The sequence below is a fragment of the Jaculus jaculus genome, chromosome 9, assembly GCF_020740685.1.
Source record: "Jaculus jaculus isolate mJacJac1 chromosome 9, mJacJac1.mat.Y.cur, whole genome shotgun sequence".
Lineage (NCBI taxonomy): Eukaryota > Metazoa > Chordata > Mammalia > Rodentia > Dipodidae > Jaculus > Jaculus jaculus.
This window is the reverse complement of record NC_059110.1, coordinates 53,106,512-53,116,802: the sequence shown is the minus strand read 5'-3', so window position 1 is coordinate 53,116,802 and position 10,291 is coordinate 53,106,512. Positions and strand designations below refer to the sequence as shown.

Here is a 10,291-nt window from a genome sequence, read left to right as displayed (position 1 = left end):
ATACATTTGACAACTAAATTACAAAATTCTTTGATATATTGTGTATGAAAGTGGAAATTATGGCCAATAAAATCAAAGGAAGAGAAAAACTAATTAACACTAACATATCATTATGACTCATTAGCATATAAAATCCAATGCCTACTCTTAAATTGCTTGAGACCAGCAAATTCCAAATTCCTCAGTATGCAGAAAATAGTTTACTAATAGCTTAAGTGACCAGAGGTTCGACAGACTCCCATCTACCCAGAGACCCCAAACTTTCAAGTGGATTCACCCAGGCCTATCCCAAAAAGTTATAATCATGGGGTTATAACTGCAGGGATTATTTGTGAATACTATGAAATTCTAATGGTACTTTATAAACAACACAAATACATTATTTAAAAAAAAAAAAAAGGAACAAGGGGACAAAAAGCCTGGGTTCAAATTCAAAATAAGGTATTTATTTTCCCCAAACCTCTGGGGAACTCATTTAATTCTCCATCAAATCTACTTGACAGAGTTGTGAAACAAAATACTTGTAATAAAATCCAAAAATGGCCAAAAAAAAAAAAACACCCCACAATGGACAAATGTTGATTCTTCTACTCTATTATGAGTAGTCAGTCTCCATGTAAACTTAATAAGTGGGAAAAGTTAAAAGTTACTATGCTACTAAAATCTGAGCACACTGAAATCAAACATCAGTGAAATAATAGTACATTGGAGAGATAAGGACTCTATACTTAGTAAAATAGACCAGATCTTATATAGAGAAAATGTGGCAGATATTTTCAGGAAGAAATTAAATCTGTTTTTAAACAGTGATCAAACATGGATTTTTAAGTCTTTGTGAACTTGACATTGCATGTAAAAGTAGTTAGAGGCTATAAAATATTTGGAATTAAAAAAATAAAACTAAGGGAGCTAGAGAGATGACTCAGATGTTAAGGCACTTGCCTGCAAAGCCTAACGACCCAAGTTTGATTCTCCAGTTCCATGTAAGACAGATACACTAAGTGGAGCATAGCTCTGGAGTTTGTTTGCACTGGCAGGAAGCCCTAGCATGCCCATACTCTTGTCTCTCTGTTGGTCTCTCTTTCTCTCTCTTCCTCGGATGAATAATAAATAAAATACAAAAATAAACCATAAACAAACAGCTTAGAGCTGTATTATCTAACTTCAGTATCAAAAAATTCATAACTTCCTAAACACTGAAAGTGACAAGAGATGCTGTATAAACCTAGAAGAAGTTGGTTTTCTGGAAAGTTTCTTTTTTCCTAAAACTTTCCTTGATGTAATTTATTTCTGCATAGGTGTACTAAATGAGAAAATGCACTTAGAGTCCTTGGTAAAGGTCATCATGTCAAATAAATGTACAATATTATTGAAGAAACCTAAATAGCTCCTTTGAATGTTTAAAATAAATCAAAATGTGTGAAATTTATAAAATAGACTCCTAAAATATGAAATAGGAAAAAATGTATCATATCTAGATACAAAATATAGTAAATTGAAGAAGAAGGCACAAAAAAAAAAAAAAAAAAAGCCTTCCCTGACCTCAGCAATGCTCTTTGACCACCTGGCTCAAATTTCCATGACACTCAATGGTACACACATACATATCTTTATTCATCTCTGGCCCCCTGCAATTAATGCTATTCTTTATTGAGCTTTCAAAAAATTTTTCTTGTTGCCTTTCTGAACTCACTAAATGGCACAGGTAACTAGCTCATCAGTGCATTGCTGCCCTGGAGATAGCATCTGTGGCCTCTTATTCCAACCTGCCACTCCAGATGATGAGACCTTGACAGCAACATGAAAGGTCATAGACCTCAGTGCAACTCTACGTGGTGGTCTTGCTTAAAATTCCATTGAATTTTGGATTTCCAGAGAGTCCTCAATGCCTAGTGAGTCCCCTATGGTCACTTTTGAGTCCATGGAAAAGCAAGAGTTTTTAAGTGCATTATGAGCATTCATAAATTTCTGGAGGCATTTGGAGGTGTATAGCCAGTGATGCTTCAAGACATCTTCCATCTCATAGCACTTGGACTGCCTAGCATTCATTTTCCGGAAGCGCCTGAACAGTTTGTTACCAGATTCATTTCCCTCACTTGCCCATGCCCCAATAGAGCCATCCCTCTCTATAAGTTCAGGCACATGTGCCAAGGTTTTGTGAAAATAATTAGTAATTTTGCCTTCATATCTATACTTGAACTTGGTGGAGAGGAGTTCAGCAAAACGCTGTGAGTGGAAGCTGTACTGGCAGAGGGATTCTGGGCACTCCTTAGCAGGACATGATGAGCGCCATACAGGTTTCATGTTCAGGTAAAGGTCCATCAGCTCCCTGAGAGCGTCACGCCTTTCCTTAGAAGGAATTAATTCACAGACTGCCTCCACAGTCTCTTTGGTCATGAGCTTCCTGGCAAAATTGCCATTCATTCTCATGATAGGTTTGAGGTTCATCTTCTTCCTGAGATGCTTGTCCAGTGTGGCCTGCCATCTTTTTCTTTCTTCTTTGGAGGCACTGGGATTTTTATACACCTCCCCTATCTCTAGCTGGAAAATCTTGTAGAACTCAGCTGCATTGCCAATATCACAGTGGAGTGCATCTATAGAAGGGACTGTCTCCATGAAAGGTTTTGCTGACACCCCTTTCACCCGATCCCGCAGTTCTTCCACTGACTCATGGTAGGGGTTTGAACGCCAGACCTCATAGCGCTCCAGGTTTTCAGAATGGCTTCTGGTTATGGAATGGAAGACAAGATTTTGAGAAGCTTCCAGACGAGTGGCATCACAAAGAGTACAAATGTAAACTGAGCCAGATGCCTCAAGGCCTTCCACTTCCCGGATAAGTTTTTCATCATATCCAGTGCCTCTGAAGATAAACTTGAAAGTCCTCAGGATGCCTCCCATCTCAAGCTTTAATTCACTACTCTTCATGGCCTCTCTCTCAGCAATGAGTGGGCTCAGGATGGCAGTCAGGGTCTCGTGGTCCGACTCATCTGCCAGCATAAGGCACAATGGCTTGCAACACAGCTCAGAGTTGGGCTTGGCTTCCTCAAACACCTTCACATTCTGTGAGTCATGTGCTATGGTAATTTTCATGACTGTGAAGGAAAAACGAACTGCCTTTTCTGGAACCACTGGCCCACTCCCATGTTTCTCACTCACATCTCCCATTCCATCACAAGACTCCTTCACCACAACAGTGAAGGGGCCATTCAGGTAGTCTTCAAGGTCTTGAGATCTCATGCCTTCCAAGATGTCTTCTTCCATGTCCATCAAAGCAGACACCAAAGCAGAGTCATAGCGGAACCTTTTTGCAATAGTGTCCACTGGGTAATCATCTACAGAGGAGACAAGTCCAGAAAGGCCATCAATGATTCCAACGTCAGTGTTGGAAGACACATTCTTCAAGGGGGGCTGCCACTCAAAAGAGTGGTATCCTGGCAGAAGTACCTTCTCAGCATTCCGAAGGGCATGCAAAGGCTGAAAAATCTGCCTCCCTGTAATGGCTTTCACAGTCCTGTACATCTTGTGGTACTGGCTGCAGCTAAGGAAGGTATTGACACGGATAGCCAGACAAACAGCTGGCTGAAGGCCAGAACCCCGTCCTTGCATAAGGGCTTCTAACTCATCGGCTATTCTATGCTCATTCCTTGCCCTCAGTGCCAGTAGAAACAAGGTCAAGCACACAGACTTCACATCTCCACCTTCTTCTTTGTCAGCAAATTCCTTGACTTGCATCTTGAGCTCCCTCAGCCTATGCTTCTGAGCTCTCCGGGTCAGTGACAGAAGATGTTGACGAGGTCGGCCCCCTTTGTTAATATGCACCAAAGTCTCTTTTGATTCCGTGTGGCTTGAGACATGGTGATTATATTTTTCTAAACTGATCTCCTCATTACAGTCTTCTGCTGGACACTTCACCATCAGGGAATTCAAGATAGTCAGAAAGGACTTTACTGGACTCTCCAGGTCACTAGAGAAGCATGGATATCTGCAAGTGGGACAGTAGCTGCCCATGACTTTGAGGCATCGGAAAATACAGATCCTGCAAAATACATGTTTGCAGCTGGTCTCCACAGGGTCAGCCAGAATGTGTTCGCAAATCTGGCAGGAGATGGATTTCACGAAATGTTCTGGGAAGTCCACGGCAAGAAGCCGAGTGCTGAGATGGACTGTCCTGCAGGTGGCAATCTTCTTCATGATTTCTTTGCTGCTAACTCTTGCCTGCACCTTGGGCTGGCAGTTCTGTCTTGCTCGGATGAGCACAGGTTTGAGTTTTTTGCTGAGCTGCATGCTTGGCTGATGTTTCTTCCTCTTGAGTCCCTGGTGGACAGCATGGCAGATGTCACAGGATGGTGTGTGGGGGTGCCACTCCATGGTCACATTCCTTAGAAAGTAAACTTCACATGGGGTATGATTGAACTTCCTATACATGATGCTCCAGCAGTTTTGGCAGAACTCAGTTGGGTGGATGGAGTCAACATCTGCCTTCACATCAATCCTGAAGACCCTGGCAATGAGGTTTGGCCAGGAAGTGGCTCTCCTTTCCTTCTTTTGAAAAAGGGCTTGGGTTTTAGCATCCACAGGCCCATGGACTGGGTATCTCCTGTTGTGCTCATCAGTGTTAAAAGAATTCCCACAGATGCGACAGAAGTGTTGAAGGTTGGCTTGGTGAATTGCTTTGTCTCTTGCTTTCCCATTATCAAGGAATTTCTTTGAGAACTTAGGGTGCAGCTTCAATGCTGGTTGAGTCAGGACAGATTTCTTACTTTGTTCAGGATTGTCCAGGACTGTTGCAGATTGCTCTAGGCAGGGACTTCCTTCCAAGGACTCCTTCTCCTTCTGAGCTTCTTTGGGAATCTTTTCAAAGGATTTCACCCTGAATAACTTAAATTTCCATTCAGAAAACTTGATGTGTGGATGATGAATTTCATCAGGGGCAGAACTGAGTCCTAGAGTGGTTGGCACAGAGATGGCCATGCTAGTTGAAATATCTGGGGACAGGGAAAACAAGATGAGTTAGGGAAAATATCAATATTTTACTCATGTATCTTAGAAGTAATTAAAATTGATACATTCAATCAGACATTCATTAATCCTTCCATCTTACCAAAAGTTATTTATTGAATCTTATATCTCAATTTATTATATTATATGTTGATTATATAGCAAAGAAGAATCAAAGTTTTATATATGTATAATTTTAGATATTGAACCTATGTAAAATTTTGTTCCCTTTCCACAAAAACCTTAAGGGCTTTGAAGACAGAATACTTGAGCGATTGATCTCATCTCTCCCCAGTGTTTGTGTCACTCATTGGGTGATTGACAGTTATTTGTGAATAAATAAAAAGACTAATCAACTACTAAACCAGAGAACAGCAATAATTTTTACATTGTATTAGTCTCATTACACTTGCTAGACAATATATTTCTATCTTGTTAAAGCATTCTTCTGGGAGATTGGTTGTTTATTTCTTCCAAACAGGTTATAAAAGCATGATAAAGCAACAAATCCAAAGAAACTAATTATTCACTACTTGAAAGGATGGCGTGAATTTTTTAGCTTTATGGATGCAAAATAATAATAACTATCATGGATAGTAATTACACTTACAGTTTTAATTAGTGAGTGCTGCTATAAATTATAAGGCTGTGTATACATTAGAAAACAAGGCCTCAGAGCTTTTCAAACCTGAAACAAATCATAGCATCAACATATTAATATGATGAAGGACTTTTAAAATGAAAATGTCAAGTAGTTCCAAATAAAATTCATACAGGTCATTCTGAAAGTCATTTTCAGGCAATGTTCATAAATAAGAATGCATGGGAGGAATTGTCTTGAGTCTGATAAAAATGAAATGAGAAACAGATGCTAAGATCCTATTGCAGAAGACTTCACATGCCTGAGCAGCAAAGTCACTGAGAAATCAAGCTGGTGCTGAGCTGAAAACCTTGTCCCTATAGACCATCCAACTCAAAGCATGCACTGCATGCAGCCTATGGGAGACAGAAGTCATCATCAGTAGACAATGGAAGCCTCAAGTTTGGCCACACAGGCCAAATGATCAAATGAGTGCAATAGTGGCATGTTTGCTCTGGGGTAAACCAACTGCTCTCTAATTGGACTGAAGGCCCACTCTATGAGAGGGAATACAGTCCTGGTACTGAAAACCTAATCAAAAGGCTATGGCAGGGGAGGTCATGAGCCTTGGGGGTATAAGGCCTACTCTTGTCTGGATAAATGTATACATTATTCTCACCAAACTGCCCTGAAAGCACTACACTTAATATTCATATTCCTATATTAATGTTACTCTCACATTTTGTTAGAGAAGCTTCTATTTTTAGATGGTGATGGCCACTGGGATGACCCAAAAGGCAACATAGTGTTGGACGGAGAAGTGTCCAGCACTGAAACATTTCTATTACAACCTCCAAGGCTCATAGTCCATTGCAGAAGAGGTGACAGAAAGAATGTAAGAACCAAAGGAAGGGTACCACTCCTTACAATGCAACTGTCCAGACAGAAATTGGCCTTGATATCCATGGCCTCACAGTGCCTAGCAATACCGTCACAAGATCTCATAATAGGGGGAAAAGATGATGACAATAAAAGAGAGACTAATGGAGAGGGGGGGCTGTATAATGCACAGCAGAGTTGTGAAGGGAAAAGTAGAGAAGGGGAGGGAAATATCATGGCTTATTTATTATCTGTAAGTATGGAAGTGTTGTCAATAAAAAATAACAATTTTTAAAAAATGAAATGAAAGATAACTGAGCATGGTGGCACATGACTGTAATCTCAACACTTGATAGGCTGAAGAAAAAGGATCACTGTGAGTTCAAGGCCAATATGATCAATCAAGAGAGTTCTAGGACACCTTGAGCTACAGGTGAGGTTCTATCCCTCAGAAATGAAATTTTAAAATTTATACATATATAAACCCCTACCTGGGTTATAATGTGCACATCAGTTACAATGTAAAAGTTAAATAGTACACTGGAGTACTCTCTAGGCCCAATTAGGCCAATATTCCTAAAATTATTTGTCTGAGCTAAATAATTTGACATAGTAATTATATTAAGGAACATATGTTTCCCCTTCAATTAATTAGTCAAATAAGCAAGATGCCTTAGTCATGTAGTTATAAAGATGACCCCTCAGATGAACACACTATGAGCCAGGGTAGGACTTGGGAGGTCAGGAAGATGTGGCAAAAAAAAGGACTAGTCTTGTTTTCTTCTATAAAATTTGCTTTATAACTCTTCTGTTTAAATAAATAATGTTTATTCCATTTTATATACATTATGCATCAGAGACTGATGTTTTTGATTAAAATTGATATAAAATTTATAAGATTTAATTGAAAGGAGAACCCAGTGGGATGTTCATTATATAGGACTCTGTGAGTTAAACAATTCCAAAACACTTCAAAGGCCCCAATAACCTCAAATGTATTTCCAGTGCAACTTAATAAATGCCTCAAAGTTGCTTGCTATTCAATTCTGTTTCTTAGTTCTCACCTGTGGCAGATGCTAGACCATTATCTCTCTTGCTTCTTTGATTTGTATAAAAAGAATTTTTCATCATATTGAATATTGACCTTTCACACTGAGTTATCCTCATAGGCAGACCCCCCAAGAACCATCTTTGCACTCATCTCTTTCCCACTGCCAGCTCCAATTGGCCTAAAATATCATGAAAAAATACAGAAAAACACATTTATTCAATGTTCCTATGGAAAAAATGCAGCTATTAGCTATGGCCACCCAAATCAAATGTATTTCTTAAGATTGTTTTAGAATGAAATTTCTAAAACTTTATCCAAATTTTTCATAAAATGGGGTAAACAGGATGTATTGTGCTTTTTTTTTCAGGGGAATATAGATAAAGATGCTGTTATAGTCAGCTTCACATTGCTTGGATGAACATCGAAACAAGACACAACTATAGATAGGAAGGGAGTTATTTCAGCTTGCAGCTAGAAGGGAAAGTTCCATCAATGGTGGAAGAAGTAGAGAGACAGACTACATCAAGCAAAACACCAGCACCAGCACACACACCAAAAAGCAAGCACAAACCTGAAGCAGCAGCAACAACTGAGACCTAGGCAGAGCTCAAACCTCTCTCTCTCTCTCTGTCTCTCTCTCTGCCTCTTTTTCTCTCTATCGCTCTCAAATAAATAAATAAAAATAAAAACAAAAAAATTAAAAAATAGACATTTCGGCTGGAGATATGGCTTAATAGTTAAGTCTTTTGCCTGTAAACCCAAAGGACCCAGGTTCAATTCCCCAGGTCCATGTAAGCCAGATGCACAAGGTGATTCATGTGTCTGGAATTTGTTTGCAGCAACTAAGGCCTTTCTGTACCTGTTCTCTCTATATATAATAAATAAATAACTTTTAAAAGTAGACATTTATTTTTAAAGTTGTTTATTTGAAAATTAGAAAATGAAATAAATAATCACCAAAAGGTGTGATTAAATAAACTATGATCCAGACACAGAATAGGAAATATACAAAACAATTAAACTTTGTATAAACATTATGCACGTGTGTAATTTCCATATTCATAAAGGGCCAAAATATATTGACATGACAAAGCAGAGGGCAGAACAATAGCTAGTATAATAAGATATAGTATAAATAGAATAGTAGTATGTAATATATATATGTGTGTGTGTGTGTGTGTGTATATGTATGTGTGTGTGTGTGTGTGTGTGTGTGTGTGTGTATATATATATATATATATATATATGTATAGTATTTGTAATAGGATTTTTTTTATTTATTTATTTTTATTTATTTGAGAGGGACAGACACAGAGAGAAAGACAGATAGAGGAAGAAAGAGAGAATGGGCGCGCCAGGGCTTCCAGCCTCTGCAAACGAACTCCAGACGCGTGTGCCCCCTTGTGCATCTGGCTAACGTGGGACCTGGGGAACCGAGCCTCGAACCGGGGTCCTTAGGCTTCACAGGCAAGCACTTAACCGCTACACCATCTCTCCAGCCCTGTAATAGGATTTTTATGTATAAATATATTCACATTTTATGTACATAAAGGTACAGAAATTCTGAAAGAATATCCAATAAAATCTTAACAAAAGAAATCACTAGATAATAGAATTTGCACTAGCAAAAGTTTATTTTAATTTTGTTTGGTTTGAAATTTCCATAATACAAATGTAATTTTTAAAATTTGTGATTAATTTAGTTTGGATAGAACTGGTTTTTGAAGACTAGATTCATATATCCCCTTAGTCATTTTTCCATTATTTCTTTTTAAAATTTCCCCAGCAGAATTTGAGAAATTGCTAAATTGTGAATCTGACTACCATCTTTGGCTTATCCATTTTTTTTTCTGTGAACTAGATAGCAAGGGAACTAAAATCTACCATAACAACAGCAAGAAGTCAGGACAGTGAGAGTGGGCTTGCACTTGTACTTGCACACTCAGAAATCTTGCAAATGTTAGATCTCCTCTATAGCAACAAAAGGTCTCAGAGTAGGATGACTTAAGAATCTAAAACCTATCTGGGCATGGTGGTGCAAGCCTTTAATACCAGCACTTGGAAGGGAGGGGTAGGAGAATCGCTTTGATTTTGAGGCCACCCTGAGACTTCATAGTGAATTCCAGGTCAGCCTGGACTAGAGTGAGACCCTACCATGGAAAACCAAAAAAAAAAAAAAGGAACCTAAAACCTAGAGCTCAACCCTGTCCCCTCAGGGACACCTCAGGACCACCATCATCTACCAATGAAAGTTGTAGTGGTCACTACCTCCACATGTTGAAAAACCAGTCTGGGGTGGCATGGATAAGCAAAGCTAAGCTTTGTAATGCATGTCCATTGGTCACCTCAGGATGCATGAAAACCCAGCACCACTCACTGTAGCACATACTGGCTCTCCATCTCCCATATGACAGCTTCTATCACTCAAAAAAATGCCTGAGCAAATATGTGAGACTCCTCTTTGTTGTACCTATTCTACACTTTCATTTATTCATTCCATAAGGATTATTGCCTACTATATTATATTGCATATAACATATACAAAACCATTGCTAGCATCAAAATGTCTTTATAAATCCCTGGCAACCAGAAAATTCTGACCTTTCCTCCAGAGAACTCTTTCTTGAACTACTTTCAAAACAAAGTTTACATTTACAACCCCTAGTTGGCAATCCCAGGAGCATAGCCTTAGTTAGAGCAGGGTCTCTTCCACATCAATTTTCACAAATTAATATGAATCAGAATCACCAAGGAGATGGCTCCCCTGCCAAAAAATAATGCGG

At 38.9% G+C, this 10,291-nt stretch overlaps 1 protein-coding gene across 1 annotated transcript; it reads right to left on the bottom strand.

Annotated features, from left to right (window-relative positions):
- Window positions 1-1,845: 1,845 nt before the first annotated feature.
- On the bottom strand, window positions 1,846-5,668 carry Rag1 (recombination activating 1). Its single transcript, XM_004651251.2, has 2 exons — window positions 5,609-5,668; window positions 1,846-4,985 (listed from the first exon to the last, which is right to left on the bottom strand). Exon 2 carries the CDS (start codon window positions 4,969-4,971, stop codon window positions 1,846-1,848), a length of 3,126 nt encoding a protein of 1,041 aa, XP_004651308.1. The 5' UTR covers window positions 4,972-4,985; window positions 5,609-5,668.
- Between the last annotated feature and the right edge of the window lie 4,623 nt (window positions 5,669-10,291).

What these genes read in the sequence shown, in the direction of transcription:
- Rag1 (XM_004651251.2), bottom strand. Translation starts at nt 4,971, where the DNA reads ATGGCCATCTCTGTGCCAACCACTCTAGGACTCAGTTCTGCCCCTGAT.